This window comes from Martes martes (assembly GCF_963455335.1).
Source record: "Martes martes genome assembly, chromosome: 2".
Classification (NCBI taxonomy): domain Eukaryota; kingdom Metazoa; phylum Chordata; class Mammalia; order Carnivora; family Mustelidae; genus Martes; species Martes martes.
This window is the reverse complement of record NC_137889.1, coordinates 67,447,538-67,470,177: the sequence shown is the minus strand read 5'-3', so window position 1 is coordinate 67,470,177 and position 22,640 is coordinate 67,447,538. Positions and strand designations below refer to the sequence as shown.

The 22,640-nt window shown below is 34.2% G+C and overlaps 1 protein-coding gene across 1 annotated transcript in view; it reads left to right on the top strand.

Annotated features, from left to right (window-relative positions):
• LRBA (LPS responsive beige-like anchor protein) overlaps positions 1-22,640 on the top strand; it is a 694,736-nt gene that overhangs the window by 233,061 nt on the left and 439,035 nt on the right. The window contains exon 35 of the mRNA XM_080796316.1: positions 16,318-16,382. Coding sequence (XP_080652442.1) covers positions 16,318-16,382 — 65 coding nt within the window. The remainder of the gene's footprint in view (positions 1-16,317; positions 16,383-22,640) is intronic.

Genomic DNA, 22,640 nt, shown 5'->3' with positions numbered 1-22,640 from the left:
GCTCTTAGCACCTATTCAGTAAAGAATTAGAGATCTGCACCAAAGTGAAAGCAGAAAACAGTTTTATTAAAGCAGCAGTGTGCTCTCTAGAGGAAGTCAGGCAGCTTCCCGAAGGTGGAATTAGCCCCTAGGTTGTTTAGGATTGGATAATACTAGGTCTCTCTGGGCTGGGAACAGCTGGGATGTACAGTGGAGGGTGGTCTCTAATGGAGGCTGCTTCCAGTCATTTAGGGGAGTTCTCCCAAAGGTTGAGAGGAAAAGTTTTCTACCCTACAGGGTTTGTACCTGAACTGTCATGTCAGCCTTTCCCTGTGGAGGCTGGGCAGTACATACAATGCAAATGTATTATAAAGTGTGTAGGGATTATCCTGGGGCAGAGGTGAAAGAGGGAAGCACATGTTCTGCATCTGTGACTCTTGGTCTGTTAGCCCCAGGTTCTTGGAAGCCACAGAGTCAGGATGTTGTGCTCCTGGGCTTATAATGTGTGGCCTATTTATCACCATCCTTACTTCCAGCTTCTGTCTCTGTTCTCCCCTTAAGGACTTGGGTTTTTGTCTTGGGGCATTGCTTCCAGTGTTCATACCTAGCTTCTACCTAACAAATGTGTTTTTAACAGCATACGAGATCATCTCCCTTCATTCAGTATTTTAAAGTGACTCTTGTTTTCTTTTCGTGAAATTAATTTGATTTTTTAGATATTTGCCTCACAAATTCAAGCCACCATTTTCTATAGTTCCTCTTTTGATATTTTCTTTTCCTTCCAATGGCTATATGCTGAGTCTAGTACATTTTCATCTTGAACTATAGAATATTAGAGCTGGGAGAGTTCTCATAGATGGGCAGTTTTTTGCCTTTTCCAACTAGACATGGTTAATGGGTAACATTTTTCATAGGATCCCAAAGGTGATTCTTTTATTTTCTCTGCTAGCTATAGTGATAGCTCTTTTTAGGAAAGCCAGTAAAGTACAGTTGCTCCTTGAATGACACTCTTTGAACTGTGTGGGTCTGCTTATATGATGTTTTTTGGATACAGTACTATAAATGTATTTTCTTTTCCTTATGATTTTCTTATTTACATTTTTTCTCTAGCTTGTGTAATTGTAGGAATATAATATATAATGTATGTAATATATGAAATACGTCTTAACCGACTATTTAATCAGTAAGACTTCTGGTCAATAGTGGGCTATTAGTAGTTAAATCTGCAGGGAGTCAGAAATTTACGTGGATTTTCAGCTGTGTGGGGTCAGTGCTCCTAACCCATGCATTGTTCAGGGGTCAGCTGTATACATGAAGACAAGTGAGATTGATGGCATTATACGGGTTACTGCTCTAATGATTTTCAAGGGTCTTTTTGTATACTTTAGTCCTTCAAATTTATACTACATTACTTTTTTTTTTAAGGGGGGGGCAAGGGAGAGGAGGAGAGAGAATCTTAAGCAGGCTCCACACCCAGCACTAGCCCAACATGGGACTCGATCTCACAACCCTGAGATCATGACCTGAAGTGAAATCAAGAGTGGGATGCTTAACTGACTGAGCTACCCAGGTGCCCCCTACTACATTACTTTCAGCACACCCTCTGTGTTACCATGGCTGAGAAATATGTTACTAACAGTTAATCTAGTTCACTAATGATCAACTTTTTTTCCTGGCCAAATATATCATTATCATTAACAGTTATTTACTATGATGAGTCTCAACTTGAGTCCTATCAGAATGAGGGAGACAGTAAGGGACAAGGGGAGGTTATCACTTGAAAAAGAGCCTCTATACAGTATCACAGATTATGATCCAGTTTATTCCTTTATTAGTGAAATGACCTTTTTCCTTTGTATTGATTTTACCTCCTTCAGTACATTCTGGCAAATTTACTTTCCTAGGAGAGTCTCTTTAGATTTCCTAGGAGAAGCTATAGTTTACTGTCTTGACAAATTCAAACTCCTTTGCCTTATTTTCAAGGTCTCTAATAGATGTTTTGTTTTATTTTATATTCTGTGCTGCCTTATGAATAGTATTCAGGTATTTGACCTAAGTGTTTTGTACATCATGCCATTTTCTTGGTAGTTTATCAAAAACCAAACTCTCTAACCCTAAACCTGTTCTCCACATCGTCCTGATCCTTTCTTTTCCACATTGTGCATTTACATATAGTGAGTATGATAATGTGTACTAATGTCCTAAATATTGGATGTATACTGCATTCTTTTTTGATAGTAATTATATATTTTTGAAGATTATTTGGAAGTTTATCATTGGGCATTCAATTAAAACAGCAGTATTTTCTTTTTTTATAAAGATTTTTTTGTTTATAAGTAATCTCTACACCCAACATGGGGCTCAAACCCACAACTCTGAGATCAGGAGTTGTATGCTGCACTGACTGAGCCAGGCAGGAGCCCAAAATAGAGGTCTTGTTTTATTGGGTCTCCTGGTTTGTCAGTTTATTCTTGTTATCAGTTGCTACATATTTGAGGGCATATTTAATTTTGGTTTCCTACTCTTCCTTTTTTTAGAGGAAAGATGATCTATTCCTTTACCTAAAGAAGCTTATGTATTTGCTTAATCTTTCAGAGTTTGTCTCATATTCGTTTCTATTCAAAAGATTCATTATTGTTTTGCAGCACTAATCTAATTTGTGAGAATAGGGTCTTACTTGCTAGTATTGTAAATTAAGAAGAAAGTTGCTCGGTAGCAATGAGAAAGTAAATAATGGGGGAGAACTTTTTTAAAGAAGCTTTCTATTTCTTGTCAGTCTTTACCCCAAGTCTGGACTACTGCCTTTTTTATTTGGACATTTGGCGGTGGTATCTTTGCTTGCCTACTAGTTGTCAGAAATTGCCCTAGGTGATTATCTGCTTGTTATTAGTAGCTCCACAGCCCAGTCTTCAGTTTCATGTAGCCTGATAGGCCTTATACTTTGCAAACTAAATGGACTTTCTGGAACTGAAAACAAAACCAATCATAACTCAGTCATTGTTAGAACCCACACTTAGAGAAGTTGACTTGTTTTAAAATTTTTTCCAGCTCCTGTCATATTAATTTTTTTAAAAATGTTTTTATTTCTCTGAATCTTGACTTTTTTGAACTTGTTAGTAAACTTCACTTTTCTTCAACTCACAGTTTCTGTTGTTTTAATTTGATTTCTCTAGGGATAGGATGAAAAATGGCTCTTCAGAAATATTCATGTGAAATCCCTGGAATCTTTGTCAATGCTACTGTATTTAGAGACAGGATATTTTTTGTGTGATTCATTTGAAGATTTTGAGATAAGGGAATACTCCTGAATTGTCTGGGTGGGCCCTAAAAGCCATCACATCTATCCTTATAAGTGAGAGTCAGATAGTTATTAAGAGATAGGCACACAGGGATGCCTGGGTGGCTCAGTTGGTTAAGCGTCTGCCTTCAGGTTCAGGTCATGATCTTAGGGTCCTGGGATTGAGCCCCATGTCAGACTACCTGCTCAGCGGAGAGCCTGCTTCTCTCTTCCCTCTGCCTCTCTCCCTGCTTGTGCACTCGCTCTCTCTGACAAATAAATGAATAAAATCTTAAGGAAAAAAGAAAAGAGGCATACAGAGAAGGCAATGTGAAGATGGAACAGAGCAATGTGGCCGCAAGCCAAAGAATTCTGATAGCCACCAAAAGCTGGAAAAAGCAGGGAATACATTCTACCTTAAAGCCTACAGTAGGGGAGCCGTTTTGCTAACACATTGGTTTTAGTTCAGTGAAACTGATTTTGGATTTCTGGCATCTATAAGTTTGAGAGAAAAGTCTTAAAGTTTGTGTCTATTTGTTCCTTCAGCCACTATCTACCTAGCAGTGCTTTGATGATCTCGGAGTGTTCTTAGTGTACTGCCTTCTTGCCTTCACCTGACAGTGTATAATTTCTTTAACAAGTATTTGGAAAATTGAATTAGATAGTGTTGAGAAATCAGAGAGAGAGAGTACCACCTTTAAAATGTTTCGCCATAGCTGAGGAGACAAATAACCAATTTATGAAGTTATTCCACACCCCCCAAATGTAAAATAAGCTAATATTGCATGTATTCCTAATGGAGATGAAATTGATAGGAATAAAATACTGCTACAGAGATGTTTATGTTTATATTATATGTTTCATCAGTCCTGATTATTTGTTTCATCAGTCCTGATTTATTTGTGATTCAAAACTGGGTTATCATGTATTTCATTGTATCACTATTTCAGTTATGTTGTGGGTCAAAGAATGGCCTATATGATGATGTTTATCCCAACATATCTTAGGACTTTTGCATTATACTTGAAGTTAGTATCAGCTAGAATCGTATTTGTGCATTGATAAATATTTGAAAGAGCTAAGGATCATTTGAAAGAGCTAAGAATCATTCTGGACGGTAAAGTCTTCTTCTATACCGGAAGAGTCATTAAGCATTCTGTAATTGGCTGCACTATTGGCTACACTTTGTGGCTACCGAGAACTGTAATATGTTACTGTAGCATGCACTGTGTGTGTCTTAGATAGTATACATTAAGATCAGGACCAAAGCTTTATAGATAGGTATAGCATGAATTTAGAAAAATTAAATTCTAAAGAATCATCATTTCATAGCATAAACATAAAAGATATCTTATTTGCCCCTAATGAATATTAAAATGAATGTGATGCTTTGCAGTTCCTTTCACTTGATGTAAAACTGCTCCGACATTGAAATCTCACTTTGTATTAACATTAAGAAGTTACTCAATGAACACATAGTATCGGTTTACAGTGGTCACTGTTTAGAGTGGAAGACCCCAAATGGTTAAACAGCAGGAGAGTTCTCTGTTTTTAGTTAAAAACTGCTGTTTTCTATATGCCTTATTTACTACATGTTTAATTCTTAATGTTGTGTGCTGTGGGATCGGGCATGCAAAAGTCAGCAGAAAGAGTTCTGGTTTTTACATCTAGAGCTATTACTTGCTGTACAATAATAAAAGCACTATTTTATTGGGTTACTTGTAATTAACTTCAGCACTAGGCATTCATATAAATCATTCGTAATCTGTTTTCTTTAGATTTTTATTCTTTTAAACTGGTTTAACGTACTTGCTTTCTGTTATCTTTTTTACATATGGATTCAGATTGTAATTGGTTTTTGGAATTAGGCTGTCAGAAAGCCACATATATGTGAATTCGAGAAATGATTGAGGCAAGCTAATGAATTTTGTATAACATTTTATAGAGATTTGTTACCGAAATAAATATTCTGTAGTAGTATTGTTTTGTTGTGAACCTTAGTAAATGATCATTCTCATGTTTAAAAGTTTCTACACACTTGAAAAGTTAAAATGACAGCAATTATTAATTAGAAAATACTTATCCTTTTAATGTCTTTCAAAATCCCAGAAAGCATTGGCATAGGATTTCTTTTAACTCCTGTTAATTTTCTGACATTTAAAAAAATTTTAGACATTTGAATCTTCATCCGTTTTCCACAATATTATCTGAAAAATGCCCTTTTATAGATGATTAGTAATTTATATTATTCTGTATGTTATATTATTCTAACTTTTTATGATTGTTAGTTTAAAATGGAAAAAAATGCAATAGAGCCATACTTTTTTGGATAAAAAAAGAAGCATTTAAAAAGAAACCTGTTTGGCTGAGTTTAAGTTCACAATATATGTTAATTTAAAATAAATATTAGAACAGAAAACTTTCCTCTAAAACTACCTTCATTTCATAAATATAGTGATCTATAGAAAGAGTTTAGAGGTATAAGATAATTTTGTTTTCTCCCATGATAGAAAATCTTGATGATCTTATAAAATGATAGGTATATTGAGGTGTGGGGGATGGGAAGGCATGAAGAAAGCTGTTTTCAGCTGTCATGAAAGCGCTTTTAAAAATAATGCAGTTGGTAAATATTTTTTATTGTTGCTGAGTACACTAGAGGATTTAAAAATGTTTTTAAAATAATTAGCCATTTTATATAGTTTTAATGGAAGTCTTTCATGTTTCCTCTCCAGCAGTCTCTAATGAACACTCCCCGTAATTTCAGTGCAGGCTTTGAGATTCCCTAAAGACTTGACTTCAGACCTCAAAGGGCAGCAGTTGCCATATGTCTGGAGAACTGGAGTTGCCAAATAGACTGACCATGTACTAATAGGACACATTTATATAGCTCTTGAATGTGAAGCCTTGCTATAAGCTTAATGATGATCATCTGTTGAGAGCTTGTAGCTGGAAAGGGTTAGAGCAACTTTTGTCACCTTTATTGAAATCAAGATTTCTGTATTGATTAGTAAAAGATCTTGGCTAAATTGATTCCAGTTTGGAAGTTATTTGAAGGATCATTGTTGGCTGGAGAATAAAAACAGATTTTTAAAGGGACTTGTAAATGTATTTAATGTATGCTTAAACACAATGGTAAGAGGATTCTTTTTTTTTATTATTTACAAATAATTTAAAACTATAGTACTTACATAATTTATTGCATGGTTATCTCAGTCTTTTGGATTTTTAAACTTTTGCATTCTTTATTCTTTATTCCAATAAATGTGTTCTAAATATTCAGTTCTTTGTTCATAGTTGACATTAGAAATATTTGTTAATAAACAATTGTAAAATTGAACCATTTGCCAATTCAACTTTAATAGACTTTTTCTTTTCTATTTTCCTTTAGTCTGTAGTGATCTGTATATATATATACTTCATTTATAAACTGAGCTATAATATTTGTACAAATTAGATGTGCATTTTAGAAGTGTATGTTCACAGATATCATTGAAACCAAAACTTTCCAAAGGGCAGAATTTTATTCTATCTCAGGTAATGGTTTCTTTTACCCTCTATGAGACAGTGGAATAAAACCTGTCCTTTACTATTATGCCATACTCTTTCCTGGTATGTGGTTACTCGGATTTGTGTTAGATAAGCTGTTGAGAGAGTGCTGACATAAAGCGCAAACACTGTTGAAAAGTTCTTGATCATTTACTTTGAGCACTTAAGATTACTATATCTTGACCATGAACAAGTTTTCTCTAGTTTTGACCTTTAGTCCTGTGTATAATGTGATTCTCAATTTTGTGTTAATACATTCCCTTCGTTATTTGAGCTCTCCTCTGTGGCCTCCTCCCTTGACTCCTACTAGTGTTTCTGTCATCTACTTAGGGAATTGGAGCTATATCCAACCCATTTGATTTATTTTACAAAGGCATGTGTAACTGTAACATCTTAAAATATTAGTATTGATATTTCATTGAAGAGCACAAGCCTTTAAATTTTTATATATTTAATAGGGAAAATGAAATAGTTTGATATGAGTTTAGGTTTTTATTAAATTATTCTTAATTCCTTAATTTAATTTGTGTTGGAATCACTAAATCAGTGCTTACAAAAAAGAATATCTTATGATCAAAAGCAGTAGAGATAGAGTTAATTTCATTTGATAGGATGTAGAATATTGACTTTAAAAAATAATTATTAATGGTTTATGATATCGTATTTTCATAGTTTTTTAAAAAAGTATTTATTTATTAGTGAGAAAGAGTGGGGAAGGGCAGAGGGAGAGGGAGGGATAGTCCTAATCAGACTCTGCTGGGTGCAGAGCCCAACACAGGGCCGGATCCCAAAACCCCAAGACCATGACCTGAGCCAAAACTTAAGATTTAGTGCCGAACCCATTGTGACACCCACATGCCCCTCTGTTTTCATAGTTCTGACGAGCCCATTGTGCCACCCGTGTGCCCCTATATTTTCATGGGTCTGATACCTCAAGTATTTGTAAGACTTGAATGCTTGTTCAGTTATTTAGAGATATTTTATAGTATTTTGGATAAATACCTATTGTCTAGTTAGCATACGATTTTAAAAAATATATATATATTTATTTATTTGACAGACAGAGATCACAAGTAGGCGGGGGGGGGGTGGTTGGGTGGGGAAGCAGGCTGCCCCCTGAGCAGAGAGCCAGGTGTGGGGCTCGATCCCAGCACCCTGAGACCATGACCTGAGCTGAAAGCAGAGGCTTAACCTAATCCTGAGCCACCCAGGTGCCCTAGCATACGATTTTAATACTTAAACTGAAAAACGGTGGTTCCCGGACTCAGTTTTTTTCTCTCTCCTTTGGTTCTTACTTTCTGGAAGAAGCCACATTCACTAAATCTTAGTTGTTGAGTTCTGCCACTTATCTTCATATTTGTAAATGATTTAATAGCTATTTCTTGATTTTTCTGTTTTAGACTTTACCTGGTGATGTCTTCTATGGAAGATGACCATTGGATTTCTTATATTGTTCTTTCTTTCCACTTCATATTTTCTGTTGTTTTTAGTACAGTTACATCATAATATTTTGTTAAAATGATACTTATTATTTACATTATTATGACAATGTAAGTATTCACAGCAGAACTACAAAATGTACCAGGATTATCCTCCTTTCCTCCCTCCCTCTCACTTGCTTGTCTCACTTTCATTTTCTTCTTCTGGAATTAATAATTTCCTATTTTTTTTGTGAAGTTTCTCTGTATCCACCAAAAATTTATTTCTAAATTTTCCACTGGAATCATAAAATTTGTGCCAGTGTGATCAAACACATCTATTATCTATTGATTCAAATGTTTTTCTTAGAGGTGTAGTACCTATAGTTCAACATTTTTCTCTTCCAGTCTGGATTAAGGTTACTCTTTAGGTCTGTAGAAAGCTGTTATCTGGAGGTTTCTTTTATTATCACCCCAGAATTTTCCTCCTCCCTCTTAAGCTGCAGTGTCTGTTTTCTGCCCACAGTGACCTTCAGATTTGAAAGGTACTGGTCACTGTTCTAGCACTGGGAATATAGTGGAGAATTTAAAAAAAGGGAAAGGCAGAAATGAAATCTGGTGAGTAATAAGTATGTCATCAGAAGAATAAAGTTGAGCAGTTATGGAGGATGATAATGGGGTGTATTAATTTTGATGGGGTACTTCCTTTGTAATTTCTTGAGAAAGAATGCATGAGGGGTAGAATTTTTTAGACATTCCTGTGTGAAACTTCTTTTCTCTTATTTTAACCTTTAAACTTGATCAGTAGCTTTTTTGGATTTTGGTATTAGGGGCTAAAAATTATAATCTTTCCAAATTTTTTCTCCCTGGTAGCTTTCAGTATTTTTATTATTTCAAAAATTGTTGTTCCTGCATTATGCCTTGGTGTGGGTGGATCTTTTAAATTCATTACCTTTGGTATTTTATGTAAACCTTTTTAGTCTGAAAAAGTATGTACTTATGTTCAGAGAAATGTTCTTGAATTATTTTTAGGGAATTTTCTTACTCTGTTTTTTCTAATTTTGTTTCTAGAACTCCTGTTGGTTAGATGTTGAACTGTATGAATTAATTTTCTGATTTTCATATCCATTTCCATCTGTTTTTTCTTCATTTTATCTTTTATTTTACTTACTAAGAGGCTTGCTCAACATCTTCCAGTACTTTTAAAATTTTTATTTGAAATACTTTTAATTTCTTTTTTTTTTTTTTAAGATTTTATTTATTTATTTGACAGAGATCACAAGTAGGCAGAGAGGCAGGCAGAGAGAGAGAGACCGGAGGAAGCAGGCTCCCCGCTGAGCAGAGAGCCTGATGTGGGGCTAGATCCCAGGACCCTGGGATCATGATCTGAGCCGAAGGCAGAGGCTTTAACCCACTGGCTCGATCCCAGGACCCTGGGATCATAACCTGAGCCGAAGGCAGAGGCTTTAACCCACTAAGCCACCCAGGCGCCCCGAAATACTTTTAATTTCTTCTTTTTTTTTTTTTAAAGATTTTTTTTTTTTTTTTAATTTGACAGAGATCACAAGTAGGCAGAGAGGCAGGCAGAGACAGAGGAAAGGAAGCAGGCTTCCCGCTGAGCAGAGAGCCCGATGTGGGGCTCGATTCCAGGACCCTGGGATCATGACCCGAGCTGAAGGCAGAGGCTTTAACCCACTGAGCCACCCAGGGGCCCCGTAATACTTTTAATTTCTAAGAGCATTTTCTAGTTTTCTGTTTTTTGCCTTTGTTGCTGTTGTTATTGTTGGGGGGAGTAAGAGCTTTGTTAATTTTACGTGTCAACTTGACTAAACCATGGTTGTCTAGATATTTGTTCAAACATTACTCTGTGTTTTTCTTTCAATAAGATTAACATTTAAGTTGGTAGGTTGAGCAGGACAGATTGCCCTCCCTGATGTGGGTCTGCCTCACCAGTCAGTTGAAGGCCTGACTAGAACAAAACGTCTTACCATCTCCCATGGTAGAGAGAATTCCACATGTTTGAGCGCCTTGGAATTGGGATATCAACTTTTTCCTGCCTTTGGACTTGAACTGAGACACTGACTCTCTCTGGGTTTTGGGCCTGTTGGCCTCAGACTGGAATTACACCATTGGTTTTCCTGATTTTTAGGCTTTTTGACATGGGGTATAACTACACTGTTGGCTCTCCTGGTGTTCTGCTTGCAAACTCAACCATCCATGATTGTGTTAGCCATTTCTTTAAGATAAATACAATTTTTATCTCCATACTATTGGTTCTTTTTCTGTGAAGAACTCTAGTATGGGGGCAGAGAGATACCAGTGAATAAGACAGAATTTCTGCCCTGATTCTTTTACATGAAATATTTTCTTTCTAATTATATAAATTGTATTTTTCTTTAGTCTTACTCTATATACCCGTTAACAGTATTTTCTGTTTTCTCTGAGTCCTTTTTTTCCCGTGATTATTTCTTTGGTGTCTGTCATTTGTGTGAGTCTTCCTGTAATGACTGATAATCCTTGGCTATCTGCTCATCTTTAAGTGTAAGACACAAAAAATCCATGCAGCTGTGTGTGAGTTGTCTACTGGTGATGAATGAGCTGTCTTTGCCATTGATAGACCCTTAAGTATTATGGGTTCTCATTTTCCTCAGAGAAAAAGTCTTAACGCTGCATAGTTCAGTAGGTATCCATTCACGTTATTTGATTTTTACAGTACGGCTTTTTACAGTGTCCAGACGTTGATTTCTCTGAAAAGTAAACTTTTAATGTTTTACGGTGGTGGGGATAAAGTATGGGGAGAGGATCTGGAATTCTGTGTTTTATATACTACTATTCATTCATTTAACCTGTTTTTATCCCTGTTTCTCAACATCTTCATATGTACTCAGTGACTTCAACTTGGCCTTTCTAGAGTTCTGCAGCAAGCATTGATTCGCTTCCTCAAGTTGATTTTTCTCCAGGTTGTAGAGAAATTTTTTACTCTCTCATATGCTGTTGTCTATTTTTTATTATTTTTGTTCTTAACTTCTACTCTGTAAGTCACTCATTATATACCTTTCTTTCTCTCTCTCTCTTTTTTGGGGGGGGGTGTAGTAAGAGATAGTTTAGTAGTTAGTCTACCAGAATAAAATATTGATACTACAATTGATGTCAGCATTGATGATTTTCCCCCTCCGCTCAAAAAAAAAAGGTGGCAGCCTGGAGTATATGTAGTCTGTCTTGACAGTTTGTGGCCTGACTTTATTTACTTTAGAACATGATAGTATTTGGAAATTACTCTTTTTTTTTTTTAAAGATTTTATTTATTTATTTGATAGATCACAAGTAGCCAGAGAGGCAGGCAGAGAAGAGGGGGGAAGGCAGACTCCCTGCTGAGCAGAGAGCCTGATGCAGGGCTCAATCCCAGGACCCTGAGATCACGACCTGAGCCGAAGGCGGAGGCCTTAACCCACTGAGCCACCCAGGCGCCCCTGGAAATTACTTTTAAAATCTAAATAAGTTCTGTAGTAATTCAAGACACAAAAATATGTTGTAGATCATTGAGTTTATATAAAACTGTCAAGTTTACTTTAAAGAAGATAGAATTGTATTAAAATAATATAAATTAATACATAGCACATTAATTGGTGCCCCTTTTCTTTATATTTGTTTGTTGATGGTAGGAATAGACTTAATTTGGTTAATGAATTCTTCTTTTTTCTTCCCCCAACCCTAAGAAAGGACTTTTACCACCAAAAGGATATACTTGAAATTTGTTGGAAAATTATATTTGTTTAATGAATTTCACTAATATATATTATCTTTGTTGTTGATGTTGCATGACTTAAGAGCATTAGTAAGCTAAAAGTATATTTTAGTAAAAATGGACTAATCAACAATTATAGCCTTAGGAAGTGATAGTCAATTAAATACAACTTAGAACAGGTATGAAATTATTGACTCACTTGTTGTGCTTTCAGTCCTTCCTCTCCAAAGTGCTGAAATGTGTTTTGAAATTACTTAGTTGCATTAGTGGTTGGATTTGAGGCTTTTAACGTGTTTTTCACCAGTACCTTTGGGAAAAGAATAACCAAGACCTTTAAATGTGCTAGCATTTTGCATCACTATACAATTGTAAATACTGTGATGAAATATTAGAAATGATCATGTAAGATGATAACTGTTAAGCTTTTCTTTCAACTATTAAAACTCACCAAAGGTTATATTGAGCTGTGGTTTATGACATTGTTTAGACTAACACCTTCTTTGATAATTGCCTCAGAAGTGGAGAAAAATGCTTTAGGATAGCATGATTAATGTATATTCTTTTCAGTTTTGGCAACTTCCTTAAAGATTGTAGACAAAGTTTTAGTATTGAGAAAACTTGTTGGGTTTGACTAACAGCTGGGTTTATTAAAAATTTTAATTTTCTATTCTTAGGGACTTATTATTTTAATCTGGGTTATTCATTAATTGGAGTATAGGTGACACATACTATTATTAGTTTTGGGTGTACAGCATAGTGATTTGACAACTCTATACATTTTGCTGGCTCACTACAAGTGTAGCTATCAGCTGTCACCATGCAATGTTGTTATAATACCATGGAGTTATTAATTCTTATCAGCATGTATTTATGTAGCTGTTATGTGATATTAAATGTTAATAATTTACATTTAGGAATGGATTATAGACAACACACAATGATATCTTTGAGAATTGTGAGATTTTTGTAACAATACCCAAAAGTATAAATAAGATTTCTATTTTCTTTTCTTTTCTTGTATTGTCTAATAATTTTTTAACTAGTGAAAAAGTTTTACTCTAGGTGATTAGATAGCAATTATTATAAGTTAACAAATACGGGTTTATAGATGACGTTTGAGAAAGCAAGAAGTCTAATGTAGTAGTAGTAGTAGTAATAGTAATAAATCTATGTCTCTGAGTGTCTATAAAAATTGGACTCGTCTACTTTTATATGGATCTTCACGTTTAATTTGTTTTTAATTTAAAAGAGAAAAATATTTTGTGTGACAAACCAGTTTGAGTTCAGGTCACAAAATTTTTTAGATGGTGAATTTTCTGTAGTTGCAGTAATTTGAACTGGTGTTCTATCTGACCTAAATCATGCTGTTTAAAGTGTTTGTGAAATATAAATGGTATACGTCCTGATTTTACCTTATAATTAAAATCAGTTTGTATACATTAATGAAAATACATTGATGTTTCCTGTCCACTTAAAATTTAAGTCTCTCTGCTATTACCAGTTTCATCCATGTGGAATTTTGAGTTTTCTGTGACATGTACAGTAAAAATGCCTACCATTTTAGTCAAAATGGATTTGAGAAAAAATACTATTAGTAAATACTTATTAAAATAAAATGAAGAATTATGTATACTATATTCTCTTGCTTCTCTTTCTGTTTTTTTTTTTTTTTCTCCCTAGCAAGAAAAGTAACTTCCTTCAGTTTAACTAAGGTTAATTTTCATTTTCAGATTTTCCTTCAGGTTAAGTGATCTAAATGAAAACTCAAGACAGTTTAAGATCTTGCCTTCTCATAATGTGGTGCTATATCAAATTTCTAAGTGGCTTGCTGGGAGTGCTATGTTGGATATAAGAGCTGAGAAGTGAGCATATGCTTCTGTTCCTTGACTATGGCGTCCTTTGAGGTGTCATCATCCCTTTTGATTTCCTGCTGTCTGTCAGCAAAGGTCACAGCTGTGTTCTCATCCCCTCAAAGTCCCTGTTCCTGTACATCTCTCGGAAATAGTTTTCTGATTCTTCTGTGGCATAAGATATTTCAGGGGTATTTTAAAGGTCCATTTGACCATTGTATTTGTCTCCATCTACTATTCCTGCACATTACTAGGTTTAGGACAACTTCTTGAGACTTGATATCTATCTCTCTTTTCTGTGCCTGCAAAGTAAGGTGTGGGATCCTTGGCACCAGGATCAAAAACCTTACCTTAGGGTTCTGCTTTTTTCTATTTTCCTCTTCCTGCTTCTGAGAGGGGTGGAGGATGTCACACATGTTCTTCTTTCAGGGATATACTTCATGAAATTTGATTGTTTTGTACTATTTGTCAGTTTATTTTATTTTGCTGAAAGGAAAACAGTTTAAATTAAAAGGTATTTCTATTATTCTTTACTTATTTTTACCTCAGTGAGAGAAATACAAGATCTTTATTGTTTCAGTTGGGTGGTAATTGTGAATTTTGAAAGAGTATAGTTTGGAGGCTTATGAGTCATGCATTTCTAAATGTAAATTACTGAATCATAAAATAATATAGCTTAAAGAAATTTTGAAAGAGAGTATTTAAGACCTAGAGATGTCAAATGATCTATCCATGACATAACCTGTTAATATCAGAATCAGTGTGAGAATATAGATCTCATGACTTCTTGTTCATTGCTCTTTCCTTAACAACACATTGTTTTATCTTCTTTTAGATCTAGCCAATTACTACTGTCAAATTTCTGAGTGATTTTATATCTACTTTTCATTCTATATATGTTCTATTAGTGTTTTTATTGATACTATTCATGAAGTAGAACCTTATACTACTCCAGAAGCCAATATTGCACTGTATGTTAACTGAGTGAAATTTAGGAAAAAAAAAACCCAAAACCTTATAATAACAAAATAGTGGTATGCAGCCATTTTAGTCCTGAGGACCACCTTGGGTTCCTAAACATGAAAGAAAGCAATACAAAATTAGGGATGAAAAGGAGAAATTAGAAGAAAAATCATGATGCTGGAAAAGAGGAATTTTGGAGTAACACAGAGTAGTCGTCAGGGATGAATATATATGGACTTTCAGACTCTAAAAGGTATTACATTTAGAACATACGAGTATTTTTGGTAGTAAAGGTAAGTACCCCAGCGTTGTCTTTTGTTTTGAGTTTATAAAAGAACAAAAAAGGATCAGTTGAGGGATATTATGTAGGTATTATGTAGGATATTATGTAGGTAGAATGTAAGGGGCTCCTTAGTTTTAAGGACCATAGAGATTATATATTTCCACATATTTAAAAATTAATTTAAATATCAATAGTTAAAAATAGATATACATGTGCTTACCCATACCCACACACATACATAACGTGGCATTTCTCAACTCTAGCAACTTTTCACACATACATGCGCATGCATGGACCTTTCTCAACTCTGGCTACTTTTCAAGTCATGTAGGCCCAGCCTGATGGATTAATGTTTACTTTATATATTTGTATATGTTTTGAGTTGTATGTTTATATATTTATATATGTTTTGAGATGACAATTTAAAAAACTCATTTATAGGGTGCCTCGTTGGCTCAGTTGGTTAAGCGACCGCCTTTGGCTCAGGTCATGATCCCAGAGCCCCGGGATCAAGTTTTGCATTGGGCTCCCAAATCCGTGGGGAGTTTGCTTCTTCCTCTGACCTTCTCCCATCCCGTGCTCTCTCTCACTCTATGTCTCCCTCAAATGAATAAATAAAATCTTCAAAAAAAACTCACTTATACATACTTTACTGGTTTATTTCCTACCTAAGCTTTTTAGTGGATAATTATTCATAAAAAATATAATTAATAGATTTATACCATCTTCTGCTAATTCATAGTCTAGTGAACTATAGTTTTCCAGCTCAGAAGTAGTCTAGCCAAATTCACTGATCTTTCCTCTTTCTCAATTAATCATCAATTTTTGTGGTAGAATGTGTGCTATTTATTGTGTAGCAAACTATCTAATTCTGTCTTCCCCTCATTTGGGGAAGTGATGCATCTCTTTCCTTAAACAAAAACCTCTCTCCTTGGTCTGTGCTGGCTTCCTTTCCAACTCCCAATATTTCAGTTGAATTAGTAGTATATAATGGTATAGGACAAAAAGGGCAATATGTATATAAAGATAGGGTTTTTGGTTTATATAGAATCAAATTGTTGCTAACTTGTTTAGTTTAATTTTGAATGTCAGCGATTCATGTGTTCACAGGGCTGCCTGGAGTAGGCAGCATATTTAACCAAACTTTTCCTTTAAGAGGTAAGATGTGAAATTGATACGGGTGATGTTTTTCATAATTGTTTAAAAAAAATAATCTGTTATTTTTTTCAGCTATTTTCTCCTTTTTTTTTCTTTAGGAGTGGCAGAATTCTATCCAGAAGAATGCAGGCCTTGCTTTTATTGAACTTGTCAACGAAGGAAGGTAACCTATTTTTATATCCATTTAAGTTTTACTTGTAAATCTTACCGTATTTTTGCCATTGAAACTGACCTTTTGGGGTACTGTATTGTTTTTGCAGTCAGTAATGTAATGGAGCTTAATTTATACAAATGTGTCAGTATTTAATTATGGTTTTCTTCATGGTTACATGCTTGATGATAAAGTTCTGATCTTTATTTTTTGGTAGGTAAGGCTGAATTTGGCAAAAGTAATAGTAATGATTTTGTTAGCAGGTATAAGGAAAGTGAATACTTATTTGGAGTTCCTACAAATTTAATTATATTTGTAGAGCCCAGTAATTAGATTTAGATGTCTATATTATCTCTCTTATGTTATGGCCTGATCATAAAAGAATGGGCGAACAAGTTTTGTGCTGTGTTGCAAAGTAATGAGAAAGAGAGAGAGTTGAGAAAGTTGTTAAGGTTTCCATTTAAAGATAGAAGAATTAAAAAAAAAATAGAAGAATTCAAGGAAAAGAAATTCAGTAGTAAGAAAGAAAAGTGAAACAAGTCCAGAGATGAAAAGAAAGCTACAAGGGAGAACATAGATTGAAGGGAGTGAGAGAATTAAAAGGTAAAAGTAAATTGAGGAAATGATGAGTGGAGTACTTTGAGTCTGTTTTGTGGGAGCTAATTTTTGATTAATTGGACTGAAGACCCAGGGTATGAATTAAAAGGTGTGTGTAGCTGCCATTTGAATTTGTATTTTAGGCAGAATTGTTGTTTAGAAATGTTTCTTTATCATGTTCTGGCTAGTGTTGAGACTGATGCCATCACTTTGGGAATGATTTGAACTAGTAACTAGGAATCCAGCATCTGTCTCATTAATGTTACAGAAGAGGGCAAAAAAGAGTAGGGATAACTTCACTTGACATTAAATACTTCTAAAATTCTTCTACTGGGCAAATGCTCACATACATGCTCACATGCTAGTATTGGAAACTAATTAATAAACCTGCAATTATAATGCCTTTTGCTAAATTCTCCTGTAGAAGTATGTAAATACATGTTAAAAGAAATACTTGACAGTTTAGTATGGAAGAATTAGGTAAAACTTCCCCAGGGTTCATGATTCTTGAGAGATATTTTCTTTTTTAATTTTCTTCTTTTTAAAAAAATTTTAGCAGTTTTATTGAGAAATAACTGACATATATCGCTGTATAAGTTTAAGGTATACAGGAGGGTGGTTTGATTTACATTTATGGTGACATTATCACAGTGGGTTCAGCTAACTTTCGTTACCTCATGTAGATACAATATAAATAAAAGAATGAAGGAAAGGAAAAAAAAATTCTCCTTGTGATGAAAACTTTTAGGATATACTCTCTTTACAGCTTTCCTGTATATTGTATAGCAGTGTTAGTTGTAGTCATCATGTTGTACAGTATATCCTCGGTAATTATTTATCTTGTGACTGGAAGTTTGTACTTTTTGACCACCTTCCTTCAAGTCCACCTTTCTCTTTTTTCTGCCTCTGCTAACTATATGTCTGGTGTCTTTTTCTGGGAGTTGGGTTTTTTATTTGTTTCTTAGATTCTATATGTAAGTGAGATTATGTCGTTTTGTCTTTCTCTGACTTACTTCACCTAGCAAAATGCATTATAGTTCCAGCCATGTTGTTGCAAATGGTAGGATTTCCTCACTTTTGGAGCTCCTGGGTGGGTCAGTTGTTAAGCATTTCCCTTCAGCTTAGGTCATGATCCCAGGGTCCTGGGTTTGAGCCCCCCATTAGGTTCCCTGCTCAGTGAGGAACCTGCTTCTCCCTCTCCCAGAACCCCTACTTGTATTCCATCTTTTGCCATCTTTCTCTCTATCAAATAAATAAATGAAATCTTAAAAAAAAAATCCTAAATTTTAATGACTGAATAATATTCCATTATATTTATTTACACCTCTGTCTTTTCCACTGCTTCTTTGTCCGTATATCAGTGGGCACTTAATTTGTTTCCATTTCTTGGTTATTGTAAATAATGCTGCTATGAAAATGGATGTATAGATAATCTTTTTGAGTGTTTTCATTTCCTTTGGCTGTATTTCTGAAAGTGGAATTGCTGGGTCAGATGGTAGTCCTCTTTTTAATTGTTCAGTGAACCTCCATACTGTTTTCCATAGTGTCCGTACCAGTTTAAAGTCCCACAAAGAGTGCACAGATGTTCCCTTTTCTCCACATCTATGACAAGATTTGTTATCTCTCGTCTTTTTGATGATGCCCATTCTAGTAGGTGTGAGGTGATAGTTCATTGTTGTTTTACTTTGCATTTCCCTAATGACTGGTGATGTTGATCATCTTTTAATGTATCTATGGCCTTTCATATATCTACTTTTGGAAAAACAAACCAAACAAAAAAAAATCTATTCAGGTTGTTTGCCTCTTTTTAAGTTGGAGTGTGTGTGTGTGTGTGTGTGTGTGTGTGTGTGTGTGTGTTTGCTTTTGAGTTGTATGAGTTCTCTATATATTTTGGATATTAATCTCTTATCCGATGTATTGGCTTGAAAGTACTCCATTTCACAGGTTGTCATTTCATCTATGGTTTCTTTTGCTGAAGGGAAGCTTTTTAGAAGGATGTAGTCACACTCTTTATTTTTTATTTTGTTGCTTGTGCTTGAGGTGTTATATATATTAAAAAAAAAGTCATTTCCTGGGAACATGTCCAGGAATTTTATTCCTAAGTTTTCTTCTAGAGTTTTATGGTTTCAGATTTTACATTTAATTCTTCAGTCCATTTCAAGTTAATTTTTATGAGTGGCATAAGATGGAGGTTCAGTTTCATTCTTTTACCTGTAAATGTCCAATTATCCCAGCACCATTTATAGAAGAGACTTGTCTTTTCTCCATTGAGTAATCTTGGCTCCCTTGTCAAATATTAGTTGACCATAAAATGCTTTGGTTTATTTCTCAGCTCCTGACTCTGTTTTATTCGTTTATTTACTTTTATGTTAGTACCAAACTGTTTTGATTACTGTAGTTTTTCATATAGCTTGAAATTGGAGAGTGTGGTGGATCCTGCTTTGTTCTTCTTTCTCAAGATTTCTCTGTTCAGGATCCTTTGTTGTTTCATATAAATTTTAGGAGTTTTTTTTTTAAGTTTCAGTAAAACGTGCTACTGGAATTTTGATAGGGATTGCTGAGTTTTGGTAATGACATTTTAACAATATTAATTCTTTCACTCCATGAATTCAAGATACCTTTCCGTTTGTGTTTTCTTTGATTACTTTCATCAGTGTTTTGTGGTTTCTAGGGTAGAGATCTTTTACTTTCTTGATTAAATTTACTCATAAGTATTTTATTATTTTTGATGATATTGTAAAAGGGATCAATTTCTTTATTTCTTTCACCAGAAAATTCACTGTTACTATACTGAACTGCTCTTAGTTTTGTTTGTCAATTTTGTTTGTTGTAACTTTACTACATGCCTTGATTAAGTCTAACATTTATTTGGTTGAGTATTTATGATTTTCTATATATAAAATCATGTCATCTGCAAATAGAGACAATTTTACTTCTTCCTTTCCAATTCTGATACCTTTAATTTTTTTTTCTTGCCTAATTGCTTTAGCTAGAAATTTTAACTCTGTGTTTAATAGGAGCATTGAGTGGGCACCCTTGTGTTGTTCTTAATCTTAGAGGAAATGTTTTCAGCCTTTGCTGTTGTGTCTGATAACTGTGGGTTTGTGATATAAGGCCTTTGTTATGTTGATATCTCTTTCTCCTGTGCCTAATTTGGTAAGAATTTTTATTATCACAAATGGATGTTGAATTTTGTCAGATGCCTTTTGTGCAACTATTGATATGATCATATGATTTTTTTCTTTTGTTCTGTTAATGTGATATGTCACATTGATTGAGTTTCATATGTCAAACCATTATTGCATCCTGGGATAAATCCTATTTGATCATGGTGAATGGTCCTTTAGTGTGCTGCTGAATTCAGTTTCTTGTTATTTTATTGAGAACTTTTGCATCTATATTCATTTCTCTTTTTTACCTTGGTTAGTCTACCTGTATGTTTGCCAATTTTATCTTTTCAAAGAGCCAACTCTTGGTTTGGTTAATCTTTTTAATTATTTCTTTATTCCCTCTTTCTGTTGATTTCTGCTCTAATTTTTATTATTTCCTTTTTTCTGCCAACCTTACGCTTGGTTTGTTCTTTTTCTAGTTCATTAAGGTGTTGCATTAGGTTGTTTATTTGAGATTTTTCTTCTTTTTTTTTTTTAAGATTTTATTTATTTATTTGACAGAGATCACAAGTAGGCAGAGAATCAGGCAGAGATGAGGAAGCAGGCTCCCTGCTGAGCAGAGAGCCCAATGCAGGGCTCGATCCCAGGACCCTGAGATCATGACCTGAGTCGAAGGCAGAGGCTTTATGAGCCACCCGGGCACCCTCTTTCTTGCTTCTTAATGTAGGCATTTGTTGCTATAAACTTACCTCTTGAAACTGCTTTTGCTGTATATCATAAGTTCTGATGTGTTTCCATTTTCATTAGTCTCAAACTTTTAAATTTCTCCTTTAATTTATTCATTGATCCATTGGGTGTTCAGAAAAGTGGAGTTTAATTTCCATGTGTTTGTGAATTTTTCAGTTTTCCTTTTGTTACTAGGATTTCTAGTTCTGTGCTCCTGTGGTCAGAGAAGATAAATTGGTATGATTTAAGGCTTCTTGGATTTGCTAAGGCGATTTTATAGTTTAGCGTATGGTCTATCTTTGAAGATGTTGCATGTGTGTATTCTGCTATTGTCGGATAGAATGTTCTTTATGTTTGCTAGGTCTTTTCAGTCTGTAGTGTTCAGATTAGCTGTTTCCTTAACGAATCTCTGTCTAGATCATTTATCTTTTGTTGAGAGTGGGATATTAGTGTCCCCAGCTATTATTGTATTACTATATATTTATCCTTTTTATCAGTGTTAATTTTTGCTTTGTATATTTAGGTGTTCTGATGTTGGATCTATAGATATTTATAATTGTTTCGGTTTCTTGATTGATCGACCCCTTTATCACTATGTAATGATCTTCTTTGTCTCCTTTAACTATTTTTAAAGTCTATTTTGTCTGATATAACTACCCTGCTTTTATTTTATTTTCTATTTTAATTTAATTTAATTTTATTGATTTCCATTTACATGAAGTGATTATTTTTATCCTTTCACACTCTGTGTATGTCTTTATAGGCTAAAGCAAGTGTCTGTTAGGTTTCTTATCCTTGGATTGTTTTTGTTTAATCCATTCAATCATGCTATGTCTTTTGATTAGAGAATTAAATCTGTTTCTGTTTAGAGTACTTACTGATGGGTAAGGTCTTACTCTTGTCATTTTGATTATTTGTCTTTTCGTTGGTTGGTAGGTCTATTGCTCCTTATTTCTTAAACTGATAACTTTTTTTGTGTGTGTTGATATCTTTTGGTACCTGTATGCTTTGATTTCTTTATCATGTTCTTTTGTGTAATTGCTATAGGTTTTTTCTCTGTGGTTAGCATGAGGGTTACATAAAATATCTTAAAATTATATTCCTTTATTTTAAACGTAACTTAAGTAGCATTTAAAAATTTTATATTTTTAATTCCTTCTCCCACTCACGTTTTAGATTTATTGCTATTCAGTTTGTATATTTTAATTTTGTGTAACGAATAACAGATTATTGTAGTTATGATTATTTTATTATGTTTACTTTTTAACCTTTAAATGAGAGTTGTATGTGAATTATGCATTATCTTTACCAAATTACAGAATCTGACTTTGACTGCAGATTTACCATCACCAGTTAGTTTTACACTATGCTACCTTTAATTTAATTTAATTGGCATCTTTTTTTTTTTTTTTTTTTGGTAGTTTAAGAACTCCCCTTAGCATTTCTTATAAGGCACGTCTAATGGTAATGGATTCCCTGTATTTCTTTTATATGTCTTTATCTGTCCTTAACTTCTTAAGGACAGCTTCATTTGCTGTAGTATTCTTAGTTAAGAGGTTTTCCTTTCAATATTTTGAATATATCATCCCATCCTCTCCTGGACTGAAGTGTTTCTGTTGAGAAATCCACCAATATTTTATGGGCATTCCCTTGTATGGAACTTCGCTCTTTCTGTTGTTGCTTTTAAGATTTTTTTTTTTTTTTTGCCTTTCTTTTTGACAATTTAGTTATAATTTATCTCATTGTACTTTCAGGTTCCACTTACCTGGAGTTCTTTGAACCTCATGGATCTGAATGTCCATTTCTCTTCCCAGATTTGGGGAGTTTTTAGTCATTA